The sequence below is a fragment of the Protopterus annectens genome, chromosome 1.part1, assembly GCF_019279795.1.
Source record: "Protopterus annectens isolate FY-2018-M chromosome 1.part1, PAN1.0, whole genome shotgun sequence".
NCBI classification, from domain to species: domain Eukaryota; kingdom Metazoa; phylum Chordata; order Ceratodontiformes; family Protopteridae; genus Protopterus; species Protopterus annectens.
In genome coordinates, this window is record NC_056726.1 from 1,572,220,542 (window position 1) to 1,572,245,539 (window position 24,998).

At 42.8% G+C, this 24,998-nt stretch overlaps 1 protein-coding gene across 5 annotated transcripts in view; it reads right to left on the reverse strand.

The window, feature by feature from the left end:
- MAPK7 (mitogen-activated protein kinase 7) overlaps positions 1-24,998 on the reverse strand; it is a 735,466-nt gene that overhangs the window by 220,863 nt on the left and 489,605 nt on the right. For all 5 annotated transcript variants that reach the window (XM_044083376.1, XM_044083369.1, XM_044083383.1 and 2 more), the window contains one exon: positions 14,578-15,974. In XM_044083376.1, coding sequence (XP_043939311.1) covers positions 14,578-15,974 — 1,397 coding nt within the window. The remainder of the gene's footprint in view (positions 1-14,577; positions 15,975-24,998) is intronic.

The window sequence follows — 24,998 nt, forward strand, 5'->3', positions numbered from 1 at the left end:
TTTCCCCAATGGGGTACTTAGCTTTAATGAAGACTTCGGATCTGAAATTCGATTTCAAAAATCTCAGGAGTCGGCCGACTGGCACTTGCGAACTGCTTTGCTTCGGGCACCGCGTGGCAAGAAAGACTGAAGAAAATGGCGTTGGCTGCATCTTTTATACCCCTGGCGCACTGATGTCAGGGAAGAGGCGACAGCAACCGACGCCGGACCAAGACTTTGGAATTCAAGCCGACTGTGGGTAGCCTGCCAGCAGGATAACCCAAGTGTAATAACTACAACAGTGAAACACGATGAACATCACAGAAAGGAAAAGGGTGTGAATGGGGATGTGAAGATAGGCATCTTTGAGGTCCAGTGATACTAAGAAACCCTGGGGAAGATGAAGAGGGAGCATGGTTTGAAGGGACATCTGAAAGGTAGGAACCTTCAAAAAGTGCTGAGTTGAGAAAGAACCAGAATGGGTCTCCAGGTGCCTTTCTTCCTGGGCACCAGAAACATTCTGGAATAAAAATCTTTTCCATTCTTGGGCATTGGGCACAGCTTGAATGGTGCCTTGAGCCAAAAGACACTGAAGCAGTTCTGGAAAGAAAGGAAGCTAATCCTGAGGCTCAGGATGCCCAGAAAAGGAGGAAAGGATTTCCACACCATGAAATATCCCTGGCAGATGATGACAGAACCCAACAGTCTTGAGTTACCATTAACCTACTGGGAAGGGATAAGGGAACATGGACCAGGGAAAGGGGAAGCAAACTGTCAAGACAGAACCCGGTTTTCAATAGGAGACACAAAAATATGTTTCAATTCCTGCAGAGCCTTGCCTTTATCCTGAAGGGACTTGAAAAGCCCAGCACCAGCAGAACAAAAAATGCTCTTATTATCAAGAGGAACGTTCAACAACTTAGACTTAATATCATCAGGTAGGGCTGGAGACGAAGCCAATAGTAACATCTCAAAAACAGAACAAAGGCAGAAGGCATAGAGGAAGCATCAGATGAATCATAAATAGAAGTTATGTTCTTACCATAACGTTCCATGTTAGTTGTCTTCTTCTCGCCTTCTTTCTTGCTGGATGGGTTCGGAGCCGACCTCTAAAAGCTCGAGAGTTGGTTCCACCGGCTCGAGGCTCCCCTTATATCCCACAATGCTAGGCGGTATTACCTCAGATCTCGTTTGTAAGCTAGGCCCAGCCAATAATAACTCCAGAAATACTGGAAAGGGGAAAAAACCCACCTCTATAAAAGGAAGGGAAGAAGGTGACCTGAAAACCTGATGAAGGAAAATATGCACAGAATAGCATATACCTATATACAATAGAGGTGGTAGAAAGAGAGGTCACAATCAAACTCCTCTAGGTCTGTCCAGGCTAGGGGGAAGGAGGGGCAAAGAAAGAAGGCGAAAAGAAGACAACTAACATGGAACGTTATGGTAAGAACATAACTTCTATATGTTAAGTTGTCCATCTCGCCTTCATTCTTGCTGGATGAGACCGCGTCCCTAGCACCTTGTCCCGGGTGGCCTATCGGAACAGACTCTTGAGTACAGTGGAACCAAAATTAGCTCTATGTCTAGAAGCTAAATCCAACTTATAATGAGAAATGAAAGTGTGAGGAGTAGCCCATGTAGCTGCTGCACAAATGGTATCAATAGGCAGCCTGTCTTGGAAAGCTATAGAAGTAGCCAAAGCTCTAGTTGAATGGGCCTTTGGTTTGTTAGGCAACTTTTGGTGTCTAATTTCATACGTTAGCCATCTGGAAAGTGATACCTTCGAAACTGAAAGGCCCTTTCTGCCTTCTGCATAAAAGAGACAAACTGGTCAGTTTTTCTGATCTGTTTGGTCCTATCCAAATAATACCTTAATTGGCGATGGACATCTAGCCAATGCAATTTTTGTTCAGACCAGTTAGAAAAATTAGGAAAAAACACAGGGAGGTCAATGTTTTGATTCAGATTTGCCGCAGAGGCTACTTTAGGTAAAAAGGATGGATTGGTCCGTAAGGATACCCTATCCTTATGAAACAAAAGATACGGTGGTCGACTGCTGAGTGCATGAAGTTCTGAGACCCTTCTAGCTGAAGTAATGGCTACCAGAAAGAGAGTCTTCCAGGATAGCAATTTCATTGAACAGGAGGCTGCAGGTTCAAAAGGGGGAAGAATTAAAGATGTGAGAACTAAATTAAGGTCCCAAGAGGGAGGAGGATTTCTTATAGGAGGTCTAAGAAGAAAAACTCCCTTCAAGAAAGCTTTGCAAAGCTTGTGAGACATGATGGCAGAATCTGAGGTGCCCACATGAAAGTTAGATATAGCTGCCAATTGAACTTTAAGAGTAGAAGGAGATGAACCTGCATGGAAGAGTTCAGCTAGAAAATCAAGGACTATTTGGATGGAAGCAGTAAAAGGATCTATGTCCCTTTCTTGAGCCCAATAGGCGAAACGTTTCCACTTCCTAAGATAAATCTTCCGAGTGGAAGATTTATGGGAAGCTATCAAAATTTCTCGAACAGATTGAGATATTTGGGGAAGCCTGGCTAAGGTCGGAACAGGAGGAACCAAGCAGTGAGGTTCAGAGAGGGGAGGGAGCGATGTAACTGACACGATTGATGGATCAAAAGATCTGGAACTAGGTCCAGATGCCAAGGTTGCTCCAACAGAAATTGATGTAGAAAGGGGAACCAAACCTGTCGAGGCCAGTAAGGAGCAATGAGGATCAATGAGGCCTTCTGAGTGATAGCTTTCTGTATCACTTGAGAGATTAGTGGGAAGGGAGGAAATGCATACAGAAGTCCCCAGGGCCAAACTTGGACTAGAGCGTCTCTGCTGGGCTGGCCTGGTAACGGGAATAGGGTAAAATAATCTCTGCACTTGCAGTTTTGGGGAGTAGCAAAAAGGTCGCAGCAAGGCTGACCCCACTTGAGAAAATTTTTTTCCAAAACAGAATCTTTCAGAGACCACTCGTGAGGCATGAGAATAGCTCTGCTCAACTTGTCCGCAATTAGATTGGACTTCCCGGGGATGTGCGTTGCTATCAGAAACCGCTGAGAAGAAATCGCCCATTGCCACAGTCTGAGTGCTTCTCGACATAGGGGATAGGACCTGGTTCCGCCTTGTTTGTTGATATACCACACTACAGACATGTTGTCCGTCTGGATTGCTATCGTTCCCAAGGGAAGAGAGTCTTGAAGGGCTTGCAACGCTAAAAGCACTGCTCTCATCTCTAGAACATTTATATGCAAGTGGCGTTCGTCTGGCTGCCATATGCCCTGGACTGTTCTGCCCTGATAATGCCCCCCCCACCCGATCAGGGAGGCGTCCGTTGTCAGAGTAGCAACCGGAGGGGGAGGAACAAAGGGTCTTCCCAGGAAGAGCTGGGGGGAAGAAATCCACCAAAGAAGATGATTCTTGCATGCTTGCGTAATCATAATGGTGTGGGACATCGGAAGTTGCTGGTACGACCATTGTGTGAAGAGCATCCATTGAAGGATTCTCATGTGAAATCTGGCTAATAGAAGTAGAGGGATAGCAGCCGCCATAATCCCCAGTACTTTCAGAACTAATCTGGCTTTGACTCTGTTGCTGTGGAATAGAAGGGAGACCAGTTTCCGTATGTCTGCTATTCTTTGGTCTGTTAGTCTCGCAGACATGTTGACTGTGTCTAGATTTGCGCCTATGAAGGTAATAGCACGACAAGGCGACAAAACAGACTTTTCGCAATTTATTGAGATACCTAACTTTTGACAAATGCGAAAGGTGTAGTCTCTGGCTATTAGAAGAAGATGCTTGGTAGGAGCTGTGAGGAGCCAGTCGTCCAAATATGGAAACACCTGGAATCCTTGACGTCTCAGGTGAGAAGCTACCACTGCCATGCATTTGGTAAACACCGGGGCAGTGGTGAGACCAAAGGGCAGGGCTCTGAATTGAAAGTGACTGGTTCCCAGCCGGAAGCGGAGGAATCTCCTGGAGTGTCTGTTCATTTTTATATGATAGTACGCATCCTGGAGGTCTATAGAGCACATCCAGTTTTCCTTTCCCAATAGGGGTAGGATGGATTGTAGCGTGACCATCCGAAATCTTGTTTTCTTGACCGACTTGTTCAAGATACTGAGATCCAAAATGGGTCTCCAGTCCCCTGTTTTCTTTGGAACCAAAAAGAATTTGGAGTAGATTCCGGATCCTTGCTGGTCTGCTGGCACTGGCTGAATGGCTCTTTTGCAAGCAACTTTGATATTTCCAACGCTGCTTGATCCCTTTGAGCGGGTGGAACATCTGGAAGGGATTTTTTTGATTGATTTGGAATACGAAAGAACGGAATGGAATAGCCTTCGAAATGATGGACTGTACCCACTTGTCTTGAGTTAGGGATCGCCAGGCTTCTGGGTACAGTGACAATCTTCCCTGACTGCCTCCGAAGGTGGACAGTCGGGCAACACCTCAGGGATGCTGGAAGGGCTTATCGGAAAAGGTTTCTCAATTGCCCTGGTTCTGCGGACCCCCTGCCTCTAGGGCGGCGTCTACCATTATTGTTCCCCTCTGCCTCTGGAGGGGAACTGACTCTGTCGTCAGGCAAAGTCCCTTGAGATTGTTTGCGGAACCACATTTTCCCACTTTTCTGGCCTTTGGGGTAAGGCCTAGAAGGAGTAGAAAAACGGACTCCGATGGCAGAAAGAGTTTTGCCATCCGTCGCACCTCGTCAAAGTTTCTTTCACTTGAGGACCAAAGAGAGATGATCCATCAAACGGGAATTAGTGAAAGACGTTTTAAAGGGGTCCGCAAAATTGCATAGCCGCATCCAGGCATGCCGGCGTAAGGCGACACCCATCCCTGCGGCTCTGCTCGCTCCATCAGCCGCATATGAAAGGAGGCGCATGGAGGAGTTAGCTATAGAGTTTAGGGTAGCCAGCTGAGCGTTCATCTTGTCCTGAAAACCCGCAGCTGTAGGGTCCTTCAACATCTCACTCGCTTCCTTGATCAAGTCTCTTTGAAGACGAGTGAAATGGCATAGGTAGTTCAGCGAACGCATAGCAAAGGTCGCTGACGAAAACATCCACTTCCCGTACCTGTCCATAGACCTAGATTCCTTGTTAGGAGGATGGACAGGCACCGAAGGATCAGCTAAGTTCCTTCTTAGTGGCAGCAGCTACCACCATAGCATCCACAGAAACTCCCTTGGTCAGAAATTGCTTATCTGCTGGTGCTGTGATAAACTTTGAAGGTCTCCTGGGGGTGGGGTCCACTGAGTCAGGAGCCGTCCACGCCTTTTTTGCTACCACCTGCATGGGGGGGCAAAAGGGGGGGGGGGGACACCCAGGAGGTGGAAGGGCGAGAGCCAAACGCCTCAAGATACACAGATTCATCCTCCGAAGGGTTAAGGGCTGGCCAATTTCCCCTCTGTTTCAGGATCTCTAGAATGTCTGCAAAGGAGACATCTTCAGAAGGGGAACGGGGAACCCTCGAATCCTCTAAATCTGTGTCAGAGGTGACAGACTCAGGTGAGTCTATGTGCTTCCTCTTACACTTTCTCTTCCTAGGGGGCTCCCCTGCCAATTCAGGAGAGGCCTCGGAAGAGGATGAGATCCCCACAGGGGATTCTTGAGGAGCTGGCTCTCTGCGGTCTGGGATGAGGGAGTGAGTAGACATAACCTGAGGCACCGAAGAGGGAGGGACGGACGGAGCCGACTGTGGAGTTGAACCAGGTTCCAACACGCTCCGCATGACCTCGAACGCACCCCTGTCAGGCAGAGCCAGAGGTCCCCGCTCCGAAAAGCTGAGAACCCCACTCGGCACCGACAGTGATGGCTCCAAGGCTGATGTCGGAGCCGAACTCACCAGCGCCGAAGCACCGAGAAGGAGAGCGGGGTCGGACAAGGGTCCGATGCCACTCACCCCCTCGGAGCCGACGAGGGAAGTCCGGCGCCGAGATTCTTCCAAGGAAGAAATCGGAGCCGACGACGGAACCAAAGACAATTGTATCGGTTCCGACGCTACCACAGTCTCGGTTCCGAAACGCCCCGGCTCCGAGCTCAAAGGAGTCGGAGGAGGAACATTTTGAGGGATAGGGACAAGCATCGACTGATGAGTCGGGCTCTGAAGCATTTGGGCCAGTGCCTCGGACTTAAGAAGTCGACTCACTACCCTCTGAAGGTCATGATCCGAAAGCCTCGATGATCTAGAGGAGTGAGATCTATGGCTCCGTTCAGACAGCAAGGGAGACGCTGGAGCCGAATGAACGGAGCCAAGGGACGGTGACCTGGACCTCTTTCTAGATGTCGGTTCCGATGGTCTGATCGGAGCTGACCCAGGAATTTCCAACGCCTCGGCTCCAGCCAGAGCCGAGGGAACCACAGAAGCTGCAGTTCGAGACTCATCGGCTCCAGCCGGAGCCGATGTAGCAGTAGGTTTCGAAGCCTTAGGCCTCGACTCAGAAGCTGGAGTCGAGGACCTAGAAGCCTTAGAGGGTTTACCCGAAGTAGCAGTAGGGGAACCCTCAGGCTTAAGCAAACCTCTTAAGATAAGTTTGTTTTTTCTTTCCTGCAGGACTCTAGGGCTAAAGCCATGGCATACAGCACAAGAGTCCTGCAGGTGTAAAGGTCCCAGGCAGTATACACAAGAAGTGTGACCGTCTGTCAGAGACATTTTCTGACAGCACGAGTCACACTTCTTGAAGCCTGAGACCTTTGACTCCTTAGACATTTTCAAGGAAAGTGTAACCACACACACACACAAACACACCGATTACACTGTCCACAAGATTAACTAAAAAAAATTAGTTCTTTTTTTGATCCCTAAAAAAAAACACATACACTCCACTAAGGGGATGGAAGGGCCCGAAGGCCTGAGGGAAGAACTAAAAAGTTCTTGAGGAAAAAAGGGGTGGATAAACAGGAAGAAAAGGGTCAAAATCCACTAAGTTAAGGGAATTAACTATAAAAGACTAAATTAAGGGGGTTAAATTTAACTATAGAGTAATCTATAATAACTGACCTGAAGCTGGTAGAAACAATACACCTCGATCGCTGTAGCGGCAAACGAGATCTGGGGTAATACCGCCTAGCATTGTGGGATATAAGGGGAGCCTCGAGCCGGTGGAACCAACTCTCGAACTTTTAGAGTGGCCGAGTCCGAGCCGAGGTCGGCTCCGAACCCATCCAGCAAGAATGAAGGCGAGATGGACAACTTAACATCTACATTTAATAGAGTGGTGAGTCACTTGAGAGGAAGAACCCAGTAGAGAAAGGCCTAAGACCCGCCCTAAAGAATCAGGGAGGTCAGAGATTGCCTGAGAAGCTTGAGAAAGAAGGGCTAAAACATACCTAATCATATGAGTCTGGTAATTAGTAGCCCAAAAAGCCAGGGTGCCAGCAGTATATAACTTTTTATATAAACATTTCAATAGCTCTATTGTCCTTATCTGAATGAAGTAGTTTTGTAGATGGTAAAAGCTTAGGTTTATAAGAAGAGACAGACACTAGAGAAAGATTAGCAGAACAACATTTTTGCAAGAACTTACAATTATTCGGCATCTTGTAAAATCAATCCGGCTTCTTGGGAGCAGGAAACAGAATAAGAGGCCTGAGAGGCTGCTGAAAATGTATCTAAAAAGGCAGCCAAGACTGGAGGTACAGCAGAGGGCTTAGTAGACTACATATGGAGGTGTTCACAGTATCTCTTCTGAATATCAGAAATCGGAGAACAAACAATCCCGACTGAAAAACTCCATCATGCAAGAGATGTGTCCCCAAAACAGAGTTCTTCTAAGGGAGAATCTGGACTAATGGAATCTTCCTCCTCAGATCCATATTCCAACAGAGAAGAGATTTGCGAAGAATATGCCAAAGATTCTTGCCCAGAATCCAAATCTTCTTCAGAGAACTTTCTGGGCCTCTTAAGGGGAGTAGATGACCAAGGAGGAAAAGGCAAAGGCACAGAAACTCCTTGAGAAGGCTTTAAGGCTATTAAGGCATTGAATAACTCCTGAATAAAACACTGATTCATGCTGGGGATTTTTAGCAGCAGGGAAAATATGCTTTTTTCCTTCTTCATTTGAGGAACATCTGCCCTAAAACCCCTATGAGGTTCAGACCCTTGCAGACAATCAACATAGTAGGAATCTCCTCCAGTAGTAGATTTGCAGTATTCCCCTGGATCCTTCAGAAATAATCAGCCAAGGTTCCCCATCAACATCCTGAGCAGACTTTTGCACAGCCTCAGAGGATGTGCGAGAAGTTGGATCTATGTCAGCCTCCAACAGGTTCGCGGCAGAGGAATTCAAGATAACAATCAGGTGATCCTCTGGGGTTTCACCAGCCTCGAGAGAGATGTTCAGAGGAGGCGGGATAACAGCTGAATCAGACCAGAGTTTTTTGGCCTTTTTCTTGGCAGGTAGCTGACCTTCGGGATGGGAACATTCCACCATAGCACCTTGCAACAACAAGATATCAATTCACCAGGTAACTCAACAAGAAGACATGACTACTTAGGGTTTTGGGGACAGATGCTTGACAGACAGAACACTGCACATGGTCATGAGAAGCACCCAAACAGCTGAGACACCGCTCGTGATGATCTTTATGGGGGATCTCCCTCCCACACTGAATTCCCTTTCTGGATGACATGTAAACTCATAAAAAGAGAAACAAAAATACAAGAAACCCCAATAGGGCAGTTATCTGAAACATGGCTCAGTAATCAGCACAGAAGGAGCATTCAAACAGATGGCCAAGGATTATGTTCGGACTGGTGGCAAAGAAGTTCTGAGGTATGTACGGCCGTACATCACCTTTATGCCCTATGCCTTGAGTGGGGAGCATAGATGTCACATTCTAAGGCTTTGGTATGCTGGCTGGACAGTGGGCTACCCTTGGCAGGGAATCAGTTATGTAAAGAATACTGCAACAGTGATACAGAAGAACAACTGGTGAGGTGATATGACTGGAGGACTAAAGAAGGAAGGTTTTGAAAATCTTAAGGGAGGCTAAGCAAAGAAAATGCTGACCCCGACTAAAGTTAGTAATAGCTTCAAAGTTTTGTGGAAGATAAACTGTTACCTGTATCAAGGGGTTAAAAAAAGTATTCCAAAACCCTAAGCATAGTATCTATTTGGGTCCAAGCCTTGGGTAGACTCCCACATCACAAAATTAGTCCATTTACTATAAGAAGGTTTTCTGATATCAAGTATGTGAGTAACAGTGGGAATATGAAGCATTCTCTTGTGGTATGAGGGATGTCTCATTATCAGTGGAACTGCAGAAATGATGCAGTTAGCCTCAGGGAATGAAGGTGCAAATGAGACTTGCTGGATAAGTGAGACAGAAGGCTCTTGGATGGCTTCATGGTGAAAAACTTATCAAAGATAGCAGGCCAAGGTAGGGAACTATACTTGACAGGACTGTGAGAATTAGTTTGACTTTGCAAATCTTGACTGTCTCCAGAAATCTGGGAAAAAGGAAAGAGAAGGAAAGGCACACAGGAGCTGTGGGCCAATTCTGGATGCATGCATTCCTGAAGCATACTCTAGAGAGGAATAAGGGAAAATAATTTGATGCATTTCTGACTGGACAGGGATGCAAACAGTACTGAGTAAGCCTTACCCCAGCGAAGGAACATAGTGCTGAAAACACCAAGGTTGAAGTCATGAATGTCCCTTCTGACAGAGCCTTGGTATCTGGGCTGAAAATAAATGCTGAACTCAAGAGCAACATGACAATGGGTTTAGCACAGTATCAAAATTTGGGGTAAAACTTCAGGATTCTTAGGGACATTTTTCTAGGAACCAGCAGATCCTGCATCAGCTTGGGCTTAGGCAAACCCAGAAAAGTAATTGGTTTCCAGAACAGCAGTCCACCCAGAGTTGGAGGCTCCAAGGAACCTGATCAGTGACAGCAAAAACCTCCTTCAGGGGTCAGCATTCTGCTTCCTGAGACAGCGACTGCTTGCCCCTCCACTATGAAAAACGAATGATGATGACATCTGAACACTGCATAAGGACGATCATTTTCAGAAAATATTTCATTCCCTTTCTGATGCAAACCCAGACACATTTTGTCCCAGACATTCCACCCATCAAAGCTCTACAGCAACAATGGAGGTCCTCAACTTGCTGTAAGAGGCATTGAAGAAGTCTCACCAGACCAGAAAGCAATTTTTACTCGGGTTCTTTTTAGCTACTAAAATGACACAGATAGACAAGCTTTAGAGCTAGGTAGCATAAACCAACACATCAAGAAACAGCACTTTTTGTGGTCATGGTGGAGTCCATATCCTCCATTGCTTGTCTTTCTTATAAAGACTGGCTGCACATCAAAGTGGTTAAATAGACCAAGAGCTTCTTTCACATCTGCACAGGGACCCTTTTTATTCTCAATTCCACATACAGCCTCTACTGTGTTCACCAAGTATATACTGGTTTTTAGAAGTAGCTCTAAGGCTACATGGTTCTAGGACATTTCTTTACCTGGACAGCTGACTGCTAGCAGCTCCAACAAAGGATGCACACATTGTTTCAAGGAATTCACTGTTATGTTTTTTCAGTCTTTTGTCATCACAATACAATGATGACATTTCAGCCAATGCCCACACAGTCAGTAACTTTTATAGGCTGCAGTTTGGATACAGTGTCTTACACAGCCTTTCTTCTTCCACACAGATAAGCCTTACTTCAAATAATGGCGCTCTGTTTCAATGTTTATCTGCCTTTGGGCTCTAGAGTTAATGGAATCTACTTCACTGGAAGCAGCAGATGAACCCAACAGATGCTGCAGTGAAAATACACAGAAAGTGAAATATCATCTCTTGTTGTGGACTCGCATAAGCCTGTCTCTGGACAGACTCATCCAACTCCTTGTACCGCTGGTGAGTTTGATAGTGGATGCTTCTGCTCTGGGGTGGGGGACATTATTTGGGGCAGATGATACAAAGCACATGGTCTTCTCAGAAGGGTAGTCTGCACTTTATCATTTTGGAAATGAGGCTGTCCATCATACCTTACAGGCATTCCAGGTCTCTCTTCCTTCCACTGTTCTTGCCATCCAGTCAGACATGGCTGCTGTATCATATATCGTATATCAACAAACGAGAGGCAATGTATTCTTATCCCCTATGCTGAGAGGACAACGAAAGCTTATAAATCCGCTTTTGCTTCCAATCACTTTCTAGTACAAAACACATCTCAGATCAGGCCAAATTTCTTGCAGACAGGCTCTTTTGTTGCTTTCCGATGCATCACAATTGGTCCCATCAGGTAGTCAGTATGAAATGAACCATCAACATCACTGTGGGCTAGCCATATAACCTGACTGAGGACAGACAGCTTAGTCTGCAGTTTACAATTTAGGTATGAATCTTCTAGAAATCAGGCTCTTTCATCTATAAGGTCTCTCTGGAATCTACAGTATGTTCAGCATAATTTAATCTCCTCACAGAAAAAATAGACCATGGAAAAACTTGCTCTCCCAGCCTGTTCACTGCATGTGCCTCCTTGTTTGGTGGGTGGACAGCTATAGTCTTGTGTCTAGGGTGTTAAGGGCAGCTGCACTATGACAGAACCCACTAAGGGACTGTGAGATAGTTTAGGATAATCCTAAGGTGGCCAGAGGATGTTATCTGGTCTCTTTTTGGTATGTGAAGCAGAATGTTGGAGGTCTTCCACATATTGTTGGAAAACAGAAACATTCTTTTGGCTGGTGGAACCATCCAAGCCAAAGAACTGGAGGTGAAATGCCATGGTAAAGATCAGCTCCAACATGGAGGAAGTTTCTTGGGGTTATCTAGCCTTTCTCCTTACAAGCCCCAGGATCTCAAACTTGTGGGGCTTCAGGTGGAAGAATGTGATGTCTGTCTCCTGGTCACTGTCAGACTTCAAGGTGGGACACTCAAGTGAGTCCAAGACTCTCCCCTAGGCAATGGGACATCCAAGGTGGGTAAAATCTGGTTCCTGGGAACAGGAATGCCATCCTGCCAAGGTGGTCTAGTAGCTCTGCCCTGGGTAAACAAAATGGGGTAGGGCCATGTGACAGCAGGAACAAAGATGGCTTTAGCCATGACCTGTATTCACTGTGGGGGGGACCATGCAAGGAAGCCTGCATCATTGAGGTCAGCACCAGCAATAGTCCCCAAAACTAAGTCAAACTCAAAAAATCACCAACAAAAGCAGCAGATTCATAAGCTATGGATTACAACCTCATGCTTGAGGTCAACAGCATCATCAACAAGGTGTATGAGGTTGTTGACCTCAAGGTTGACAGACATATGGCAAACCCTAGAAAAGGACTTCCCTGTTCTGATGGAAAGGGGACTTGAGGTTAATTCCAATAGACTGTCAATGTCGATCGAGGCATAATCCATGAGGAAGTCATAGCTGGCAAGGTTGACCTTCAGGCTTAGGAGGCCAAGAAATTTGGGACATGAGGAGTCACAATTTTATCTCCAACAATGACAGTTGGAAAGACTATTTTGAAGGAAATTAATCTCAAAGGAATCTCAGTAAGCAAGGGTCAAGGTTGTGGCCCAAAAATGTCAGCTAAGAAAGTATTCTGGACCTCCCTATGCTAGTGAGGGAAGACAGCTGGGACAACATGCTGCTGTACTGGAAAAAAAGATTTCCACATCTTTTTAAAGTCCAACTGGACTGAAATGGATTTTCTGGAGTCATTGAAATGCAGAGCTTAAGCTGATTAAGGAAGGAAGGATTTTATACTAACCAAAGTGGAAGGTTCCTTTCAAAGGTGCTAGCTCTTCTTTCAATGTGCCTGAGTTTGGTAGAACAAGCTCAAATATAACAAAATCATCAGATGTTTGGGGGGGGGGGGGTGCAGTAACTTTCTTTAAGATACTTATCTTCCTGTCTCTGTCTTTCTTTTGACTGCGGTGGGAAGGGCCTTGGAGGTGAAAGGGGCACCCTTAAGGTCAACCGCAAGAAGCAGCTCAGAAGTTCTTGAGCTCTAGCCTATTATTTCATTGTTTAGATGGTGAAAGGCTTACAACTACCATATATTTTGCATTATTCAGAGAAATGTTTTTCTCCAAGTCAAGACAGAATGCTTGCCTTCCAGCCTGCTTTTTGTCAACCAGTAAACTAATACCATAACTTACTAGAATAAACTGAATATGAAGTCATGAAAAAAATTAATATAATACTGTAGCCTAACAGAGCAAAGTGGCACAAGTGGACTGGGATATGGGAGGGGGGGATAACCTAATCTAAAAAAATAGTTGAGCTGTAGGAAGCAGAAGCATACACCAGTTTATCAAATGTCACCAACCCAAAGACGAAAGAAAGCCTGGGACTGCTTCAAATGTGAGACTATGAATTGCAAATGAAGGGATCTGAAAAAGGGGACCTTAGCAGCTAGGAATTATGGGTAAATTGGAGAGGTTTGAATGCTTGGGAAATTTTTAAGGTGCTACGCTGACTAAATCCTGCTAGCTTTAGTCCTGAAGGTGATGGAGATAACTCTCAGTAGCAGATTTAATATAAAAAGGAGAAAGCAAAGACGTAGTTTTCTGATGACATCAAGTCATAAAGTAACACCTGTAACAGTCATACAATTATAAGGGTGACAGCGTTGGCTGATAGCACTTTTTTTGTTTTCCACTTTCACAAAAAATCATTCATTTATTTGAAAACCAGAATTACAACAATCACTTGACACCAGGGAGGTATTCAAAAAAGTAGAAACAGAATGCAAATACCACATTCTTTCTGTTTCATCACATTGCAAAAAGTTAAAGGTTTATCCTTCTATAAGTATTAAGTGGAATGTGATCTTAGCCTATTTCAGTACAAGAAGAAACAACACTTAAACCTTGGAAAACATGCCAAAGCAAGATGATCATGGAAGGGAAAAGGGTGACCTGGCTGCAGGCATGGACATCTAGGAATAAAGCCAAGAGGTGGTTCTTACTGTATACAGCTCAAGTGAAAATGGTGCTTGTTCTACCATAAAAAGATCCCTTAGAACAGACCTAAAGGGTGACTCCAGATGAAGCTACCAGGAAAGAAGCTTTCTGCACCTCTAGGTTTTAGCCCGACTTTCCCTTATAATCATGTTGCTTTATGAGAGTTCTAATGTGCTACCATTACTTAGCCAGAATGAAGTACCTAGCAAATCAACCAATCAAGATTCACAGTCACATTTGGTAAAACAAGTCATAAAAGTAAGGCTACTTTAATATTTTTCTAGAAGTCACCTCCTGTGTACGTACATGATCTCTTTAGCCATGGAAAAGGGCACCAAAGTCTTACTTGTGTTGCTTACTGGAAAAGCCTTCTTCTAGGCAAGATATTGCCAAAAATAAAGAAATGTCACAGAAAAACTTGTACTTATGCCCCAAACAAAAAACAATGAGGAATAAGCCTTCTTAAAATTCTCCTTTGATTCTGAACAGTGGTGCCCATTCACTTATTCCTGTTGGGACTTTACACCAGTTTTCTCAGTTTTTATTTAAACAATTCAAAGTATAGCACATAATGTGATGCATATCTCAGTGCTTAACAAGTTTAATTCATTACTCACTCATCTATTTGTTATACAGAATGCTTTCTCAGCGAAGCGTTGCAACCATGTTTCAGAATGCCAGTTCACTTACCTGTGATTTTGAAAGCTGATGTGTTACTACGCTGATGTCTGGAGAATTGGAATTTGACGTATCTGGAGATGATATAGATACTGATGGGTGCTGGTTCACACCCTGGGATTTCTGTCCAGGAGGCTGCAAACTGGATTGTGAGGGATAAATATCTGTGATACTTTGTGAAGGTTCAAGTGTGGGTTTTGGAGGGGATGGGACAATATTCTGTAAAAATACCGACTGATCAATATGGATACCCTCATGTTCACTGAAACCTGTTCCTTTCTGTATGTAACTTCCAAGATTAACAATACTAGGCTGATTCATTGAAGGCCCTCCATCTTGTGGTTTAAGATAACTATTCCTGTTTTGAGCAACTTCTGTTGGGCACTGGATATGATGAGGAAATTGATTCTGTACAGGATTAGTGACAGCCCAGGTTTCCTGGCAAGGGGCAACAGAACTTGAAGGCTGTAAGGATGAAGGAGGACCTGTCTTCACTTGACCAAGCAAACTATTCCAAGAGTTCATAGCTGCCTCACCAAAGTGTGGCTGAAAAACTGAATTCTGAGTGTACTTCACCCCTAGTCCTGACATGATGCTTATTTCACTGGGAGGCATCATGTATTCAGGTTTAGGGTGAGCATTTTTAAGGTCATTTGGAGCGGTTATAATTATCTGACCAGGATTGCTGATGGAAAATGAGCCAGACTGAGCAGGGAAATAATGCATCATATTAGCAGGACCGCTAGGATTAGAAACAGAGTGCACCAGAGTCTGAGGAACAGTTGAGAGAGACTGAGCTTGAGTTACTGGTCCTTTCTGCTTCTGAACTACCGGGAGAGGTGGAATTCTGTGGTTGCTTGAAGCGACTCTGTCCCCAAACCCCAGAAATGCAACAGATGTTTCTGATGCTTTTCCTTGGGAAGGTATGGCATTGAGTGCTCCATTAACAACCAGCAAGTCTTCTTGTCTCAGCTGTCCACAGTCTGTTTTTCTGCTGTCAGTAGTTATTTGAGAGGTCTGAGCGTTCTGCAAACTGATGATGTTCTGAGAGTTAGAATAATTTGTTTTTGCTGGTGCAACTTGACTGCAGCTTACTGTGCTGTTTACCTCAGTGGTCAAGCCACCATTCTGTAGCACTTTCTTGGAAGCACTTGGCTGACTGCCAGGATCAGACATTTTCTTCCAGCGTGCTAGTAAATTCTTGTCATGTTCACTCAACACCTGGCCACCCAGCACATCATCCTTCTTCAGCTCCTTCCGTTCCTTTTCTTTCTGCTTTTTTTCTCTTTCCTTTGCTCTTTCTAGCCGACGCCTTCTCTTCTCTTCCCTTTCTTTTTGGCGCTCTTGTGCTGTTACTGCCTTTCTTGTATCTACTGTATCTTGTAATGCACTGATTGTACTCGCTGTATCTGTGTATATAAAAAAAACAAGCATTTAAAATGCAACATAAATTACATGTTTAAAAATAAAAACTACCAGCCAGTAACCAGAAGCACGTCTCGGCAGAAAGCCTTCAAGGAGTAAAATATTACAATCACCTGGCTTATATACACATATAAATATAACAATTAATATTTAATTAAACAATCAAATAAAAAAAATTCCAGTTACACTCTAGATTTAACCCCTTAGGGGCTAAAGTATTACATGTTAAAATATATACAGATTCCTTAAATAATAATTTATTCTTTATAGACACATTATCATATTGGGCAACATCCACCTTTTCTAACACTGTACCCTGTAAACCTGCAACCCCCCCATGGAACTTATTAAAATGTTCAGCTATAGAGCTTTCTTTTTTATCTTTAATAATGTCCCTTACATGTTCTAACAACCTAACTTTAAAGGGTCGTTTGCTTTTCCCCACATAAAACTTATTACAGGGACATTTTAGGACATATAAAATACCTTTTGTATCACAACCAAATTGACCTAGTACTTTAAAACCAAAACCATTAATTTTTGGAGAGCTCTTTACTATATCTTTACAAGCTTTACATTTCCCACAGGGCACAGTTCCATAATCTATTACAGTCCCTAAAAATGTCAATGGAGGGGGTAGTAAATTTTCCCCTTAAATTCCCCATAAATTACATGTATTTAAGTATTTCACATAGCAGCAGCACTGCAAGGGATGAGTCTTTCCTGCAAGTGCTTATATATGGAGTTTATCAGTTAAGCACAGTGTTTGCTAGGATTTTATTAGCATCCTGCTCCACCGCCCTCCTGCCTTATGTTTGCCCTATATCACAATACTGAGCCAACAACTCATTCAAGTATCAAAACAGCAGAAAGGAGGCCCCAAATTCAGTTCTTTGAAAGTTAAAAATGTGGACAGATAAAAGGATACAAGAATCATAAAGGACAAATCATGCCTAATCTTGACAGCCTGCATAAAATACGAAGTATCTGGATTAAGTATTTTAAAAATATTATTAAAGTCAGGCAGTAAAAGACAAGGCAGCAGCAGTACAAACTTTCTTGCCCAATCTTTCCATGACTCAACTACCCTTATCAGAAGGAAGGAGCTTAGTAGATGGCAAAATGTAGAGGGTTTGTTAGAAGAAACTGAGACCACTGAAGTATCAGTAGAAGATCACTTATATAAAAACTTGCAGTCCCCAGGCACCTTATAGAACCTATAAGGTTTCTTTGGTGCAGGAGACAGAGCCAAAAGCTACAGAGGCAGCAGAAAAAGGTGTCCAAAAGGGCAAACACAACAGCAGGACAGCTGATGGTTTGGGAGACTCCATCTGTAGAAGCTCATAGTACCTGTTTTGAATGTTAGAGGCAAGGGAACAGTCCCACTTAAAATATCCCATCATGTGGGCAATAATATCCCCAAATGACAACTCTTCCAAGGGGGAGTCTGGACTCAAGGAATCCTCTTCCACTGAACCACAGTCCAGAGGGGAAGGAATTTGGGAAGATAAGCCAGGGATTCTTCTCCAGAATCCAAACCGAAATCCTCATCTGATGAATTCAGTTCCTCAGATCCTTACCGAGATTCAATGATGGTGGGAGGTATTTTCTCTAACTAAAATGTGAGGAATCCCCCTCAATCCTTCAGATATTATCAGCTGAGGTTCCTCCACAATATCAGGTGCAGATTTTGAAAAAAAACTCCAAGGAAGTGCAAGAATTTGGATCCCTGCCAGCTTCTGACAGGGTTGCAGCAGAGAAATCTGAACAGAGGACTGGATGGTCTTCAGGGCTTTCACTAGCTAAAGTTTTTGGCCTTCTTAGCAGATGGATAGCCCTCAGAACAGGAAGATTCTGCCACAGCACCCTACGCCAACAGCTTAAGTCATTGGTACTCAAGATATATGGACAAGGAGGAGAGACTACGTAGCATCTTAGGCACAAACGCTTGGCAGACAGAGCACTGCATATGGTTGTGAGAAGCACCCAAGCAAAACAGAAACTGGTCCTGATGGTCTTTATGGGGAATCTGCCTCCCACATTGACATTTCCCCTTCCTGGATGACATGAACACAAATAATACAAAACAGAAAAAGGAGAGAAGAAACCCCAGTGGGGCACTTATCTGAAAGCAGTTTGGTAACCAGCACAGCAGGAGGATGTTCAGACTGATGCTCAATAATGGTGTTCAGACTGGTGGCAAAGAAGTTCTGAGTGTTTGCATCCATACATCATCTTTATGCCCTATACCTTGTGTGGGGAGCATACATCAGATGCATGGCACCTATAAAGCCCAAGGGCTTTAGAACACTGGACAGATGTTGAGCTATCCTTGGCAGGAGATATATTATGCAAAAAAAAAGAATACTGCAACAGTGATATAGAAGGGCACCAACAGGTACCAAGATGGCTGTGGTCTGTCCATACTCACTATTGTTCACAGAGACTGAAAAAGACTCAAGACTCTCTTAATGATACTGATAAGAGATGGCTTTGTGATGCAGCATTAAGGTGAAAGTTGCCCAAATATGGAAACAGCTTCTACATCTGCAGGGAACAAAGGTACCATTATCACACCCATTGCATTTGTTGGACACCATGGGACCAGGATATGACCAAATGGAAGTGTCCGGCACTGGCAGTGACTGGGTCCAACTTTGAAGTGTAGAAACATCCTGGCTCACTTGTTGATTTTACATGCAAGTAGCAGCCAGGAGGTCAAAAAATAACATCCCATCTTGGCACAGAAGGATTGTCTTCAGTGACACCGCATGCAGAAGGTGTTTTTGGGAACAAAATAATTCGGGCTGCTCGAGTCAAGAATGGACCAGAGGTCCGTGATCTGTTCTGGCACCAAAAAGAACCAGAGTGACATCTAGACCCTCTGGTCTAGTGGGGATTTCTGAATATCTTTTTCTTTTTATGGCTCTTCCTTCTTAAAGATGATTCACCTTTAACTTTGCCAGTTTTCCTTGAAGTTGCTTGATATCCAGTAAATGGATAAGGAGTTTGAGAGACGAAGAATCACATAACCCATGGACATAATGGCCCACACCCACTTGTCCAGGTTGATAACAGATGGCCAAAGAGAGAAGCGATGCCTAATTGCTCCTCCCTCCTGACTGCTTGCTGAGGGGTGCAGTCAGGCAATTCCTTAGGGCTGTGGAAGCCCCTGGGATTAGAGAACATGACTGTCTGGTAACTGCAGAGAACCCTGGCCACAGCTGTCATTACCGCTCTGGAAGGAGCCCTAGCGACTGGACCCTTGCCTGAACTTTGGCTATCTTGTTTTACTTAATAAAAACTGTGGCTAATGTAAACTATTGGGTTTTGAAGAAAGAATTTTACCTGGAGGAAAATTTAAGACTGCTCAAGGTCTTCCTCCTGCTCCATCTTCTCCTGTAAACACATTGCCTTCTGAGACTATGCAACAAGGCGTTTAAAAATGTCACAACAGTGAACTTGGCAAAACTGGTAAATCTGAGACAGGTAAGGTATCATACATTAAATGACTGAAGCTACATCTCTGGAACATCCTTTGACTGCACTGAAGGCTAACTGTACAGTAAGGATGGCCGAGGTCAACAGAGTAAGAGACTGAGGCAAAGTACAATTGTCTCCGACCTTACTGTAATAGTAAGTGTTTCAACAAATTATCATTACATTACTGCTGACTTATGGGATGTATCCTGTTAAAGACACCACATATCCAGTCAGTCTACAAAAGCTTAGGTGCCTTCCTCTTGCACCATCATTTTTAGAAGGAAAGGATGGTGGTTGGAGGAAAAGATTTGGCACCAACAACCCTTAAAAATGGTTCTACCTCTGGAAAAAAAACATGAGTTTTGTAATGTTTTGTAAAAGTCTGAACATAACACTGGGTAGCTGCTTCTAGGATGGATTTACAGACAAGAGTCTTGAAAAACGCTCCAGAAGAGGTCATAGCTCTGGGTAGAACATGCTTTGACCTGACCATGAAGTGGTTTACCATGGAAGAAGCAGCATAAAGAGATAAAAAGGAATATAAAGGGATAGCCACCTAGAGATGGACTGATCTGAATCTGGAAGACACATTTTTTTTTATTTCTTAAGAGGCCAAGAGTTGCCAGATTTCATGATGGTTTAGTTTTTGTCCTATGTAGATAAAATCTGAGCAGTCTATGACGGACAGAATATCAAAAATTCTTTCCCTTTATTTTGATAACTGAAGAAGAATGTAGGAAAATGCAGAGATTGATTCAGACAGAGGTCAGTCACAACTTTTGGCATACAGAAATTGATATTTTGGAGACCAATCCTGTGTTTATGAAACATTAAGAAAGCAGGAGAGCACATGAGAACCTGTAAATCGGAAATTCTTTTGGCAAATAAGGCCACTGATAACATTATCTTTCAAGTCAAGAATTTTAAAGATGCAGAAGAAGCTGGTTCAAAAGGTGATAGGGTTAATTTTTCAAGGACATAATTCAAATAGCAAGGAGAAGGAAAAGATTTCCTGGGATACCTGATGTAGGTGGGTACCTTTAAGGAAACGTTTGACCTTATAACATGAAGAGGAGGGATCAATTAGCAGGCAAGACGAATGGCTGACAAATGCACCCTGACAGAGGTGTATGCTAGACCTGTGTTCTATAGCACTCACACATATTTGAAGATAACGAGGCTCCCCGGCTTGATATGGGTCCTTTCTTCACTTGTAGCATCATACAAAAAATCTTTTCCATTTAGTAACATAAGATTTTCTTGTTTCAGTTTTTTTTTGTTTCCTTTACTACTAGTACATCTGCAGAGTAACGGTGACGTCAGTGACTAAAAGGAATTAAAAGCCTAACATCCAAACTGTAAAGTTCAATGTTTTTCAGGTTCACACGAAGGACAGAGCCCCTTCTGCTGTTTGAGCAAGTCCATCCTGTGTAACGTGGTAATGTGTGGTGACTGCCTTTGGCTAGGTGAAAAAGGGAAAACCAGTGCTGTTTGAGGAGTTTTTGGAAGACCTAGCCTTGTCCTGTTTCTTGGCAGAGGAGGTAGAAGTGGAAGGCCCAGAAGTCAAAGCCCCTATCTCTGAAGGGAAGAGACCCCCATCGCCAAGTAGTCATGATGAGCTTGCAAAGCTCTAGCACTGAAGAAATCGTACGAGGTGCATTGTGTCCAAATGGTAATATACACAATATACACAAAGTGTGACGATCGTCAGAGCATTTTTTATTTAAAAGCTCAAGACTCAGCCATTAGCAAAACCTCTATCTTAACTACAGGAAGAACACAGCCATAATTAAAAAAAAATGCTTTAATGTAATATGTAAAAGCGCTGCAAACACTATTCAAAAACTCTAACTACTATTTATTTAAATAATTACATATTATTAACAAAGCCTAACCACTTGAAGATTATCTACTATTTTAGCAAGCTAAGAAAAAAAAATCTATATACATTCCAAAGTCTATCCTAGAAGGAATCTAACTAACAAAAATTTCAAACTAGAGAGATCAATTCTCTCTTGGTATAGGAGTAGTAAGAGGAAATGTTTTAGAACTTTCACAGAATGGAATTTCTGATGTAAAAAAAAAACAAAAAAAGGATACAAGAGCCCTCAAAAGGCATCTGAAGTCTTCAGGTGGCAAACAAGATTGGTGGTATTTGAATGGAGTTCAGGGAAGGGGAGGAGTGTCAGGTCTAGAACCGTGGAAGTTTAAAATTTGGTGCCAAAGTCAGATCCAGTTAGATCAGATGTCCTGTATGTTGAATCAAAAGAAAACAGACACTTGATTTATTTTTAGGTTGTCTTTCTGAATTTTCAGAATGAACTTTTGGATGAGTGGAAAGGGAAGGGAGGCATAAAATAATTTTTCTTTCTCAGAAAATAAAAATCATCCATTTTCCAATCTTTCCTGCACACAGTTCTGGTGCAAAACAGTCGTTTGTTAAGAATGGAGGCAAAACCATTTATCTGGGGAGTTATTCACTGATTGACGACCTAAAGATCTTAGTTCAACATCCATTTGTGAGGGTCTGCCCTGGATCTGCTCAAGTTATCTACATCGAATTTTGTTCCAAGGGGGATGTAAACAGTCTGGAGAAAGAAGTTGTGATGAACTGCTGTCACATGCAAATAGGGTAGGACTTTGTCCTCCATTTCCTGACATATCACATGACTGTGGTACTGTCTGTTAAAGTTTGAAGAGGTTCTGGAATCCAGAGGTGAAGAAGAATATGAAAGGCGAGGAGTGGAGCTTTTATCCCTCAGATGCTTATGGGTTTGCACCTGCCTTGACTGATCAGATTCCCTTAACTTTGATGCTTTTTCAACTGGCCCTCAATGCAAGATCTGAAGCATTTATTGACAATGTTTGTTGAGAGTGGGCTCCATAGCGCATTTCTTGGGTGTTCAAAGTGAATCTTAGTTGGAGAAAGAGATTGGCTGTGAAGATTAACTCCTAAATATTTAATTACCGGAATTAAGCAACTGTCTACATATGGATGGATAGCTACAGATACATTGAAGCTTGCAGAATGCTGTTAACAGAAGCTAAGCATTTTGCAAGAAAATATTTGTGCAGTAGATGACACAAATGGCAAAGCAGCAAATTTAATTTTTATTGAAATATTTTTAAAACTGTTTCTAAAAAAAGATAAACTTCTTTAAAATGTCATACAAACAAGGAATATAATGAATTTTGGTTTTAAAGAGCAAAGTTATAACTGTTTACAATATGTACAGTAAGTCTGAGACCAATAAGACAGTAAACAGAACAAGACAACTTCTTAAAAAAAATCTAAATAATTATGCAGATGAAGATATTGATTCAATAAGGGCCAAAACCTTCAACAAGGATTATTCTTTAATTTGTTTGTATATATTCTTCTGTTTCACTTTAATTTCTTTAACTGCAACCTCCTTTAAGAGAGTAAGAAAGTTTTCAAATATCGATTCTGAGGAAGATTTCCAGTTCCTTATACAGTGAAGTCTCATTTAACCGGCACCTGTGTGGATTGGTAGATGCCAGTTAAGTGCAAGTTCCAGTTGCTTGAGATATGCTTTGCAATTTTTGATTGGCTCGTATGAGCAAAGTGGAGCAATTTCTACTCAATGCGGAACTCCGGGATTTTCCACATTGAGTAGAAGTGGCTCCGCTTTGCGATTTTTGATCGGCTCGTATGCCGGCATACGAGCCAATCAAATGCCGGTTGCTTGAGTCCCGGATAAAGGGGATTTTACTGTAATAGTTTTCCTGGCTACAGCAAGTATAGTCCAGGTTAAATAAGAAAAGTCTTTCTTTTGTGTACTTGTTCCTAAAACATTACTATAAATGTATCATTCCACAATGCTTTAAAAAAATCTTGAATTTTCACCCAGAAATTCTGAGCCATATAACATGCCTTCTGTGCGGAGCATGCATGTCCTCCCTGCTGTCACGTGGGTTTCCTCCAAGTGCTCCGGTTTCCTCCCACATTCCAAAGACATGCAGTAGGTGGATTGGACACTCTTAAGTTGGCTGTAGGTGAGTGTGTGTGCATGAGTGAGTGATACGAATGAACTACTGTGGCAGGGCTAGCCATCCGGCAGTGTAAACCTTGGCTTGAGATGATTGTCACTGTGGAAGTGGCACCCCAACCCCATATGCAAAATGGGAAAAGGGGTTGAGGATGGATGTTTTTTATTTATTTTACTTATTGACATTTGTTAACTGGGTTTGTGGCCCATTTTTAGTGGAGACCCGAGGAGAAAAGCTCCAATAAATGAACAAATTATAGAAAAATTTGAATTTTAACATCCAAAATATGAACGTTATACAAAAAAAAGAAAAAAAAATGTACTTTAACATCAAGATTCAATTTTACAAAAATATTTAAATAAAAGGTTGATACGGAAATGCATGCACACAACTGATTAGATAACAAAAGTAAGTACAATTCCCAAAGATAATCGAGTACTTATGTGAGAAAGAAGGGAGGAAGAAAGGTAGTAAGATGTCATCACAAGGGTTTGTTTAAATCCCTTAACTTGTGATTTATGTTGTCTGATGAAGGTTGCATATTTTTGCGTCCCAAAGCGCTTACAACAATACATTATTTCTGGTTTACCCAAGATTTGCTCTTTTTCATTGAAGTTTGTTTTTCGTTAACTTTATCTGGCTTGTAAGAAAAATATTTTGGAGGGCTAACATCTTGAATTTTGGAACCTTCTGAAAGGTATTTAGAGGAGGGATAAATCCAAGATTAGTTAAAGCATGTTCTATAACGTTCTCTAATTTCTTTGGACTACAATGTCTGGAGTAAAATCCTTTCTCTTTTTGAGAGGGAGGGACAGGTTCTATAATCCTTGATTAAACCACTCTAATTGAACTGGACAGACCAGATGCTGCTAATCTGAGGAAACCTGAGGAATCCCTGTAAATATTGATGGAGAATTCCAGTACAATCTGTACTTGTCCAAAATCCAAACATCTGAAGTCACTGTTCTCCAAAGGGGGAAGTCTCCATGCCAGTTTAAGAAGGGGTTGGTCGATGTGGAGGGAAGATGGAAAACAGAAGAACAGAAGATAGTCAGAAAATTAGTATTTTTGCGAGAAAAGGATCCATAGGATCCTTTGAAATTAGACTTGGCTTTGTCCTAACACTTATTTTTTTTAAAATGTCTTTCCATTTTGTTGAGAATTTTTCGACTTGTGAAAAGATGGACTGGATTTGGAAGGGTAGCTCCTCTGGAACTTGGGGATGAGGGAAAGAAAGTGCTTATTTAATTAATTTATTTTACATTTGTTGACTGGGTTAGTCCATCTGAGCTGATGGCCCTTTTTCAGCAGAGACCCGGGCAGAAAAGCTCCACAAATTTACATAGAAATCAAAACATTAGCATTTGTAAGTTCCATTTTTAGGTTCCACAAATTTACATAAAAAAAATTCAAAAACATTAGCAATTTTAAGTTAGAAGTGGTAGAGCATTGGGGCTGCTTACAGAGTTATAGCTGACATTACACTTAGGACATGTCCAGGAAACAGTATGCAG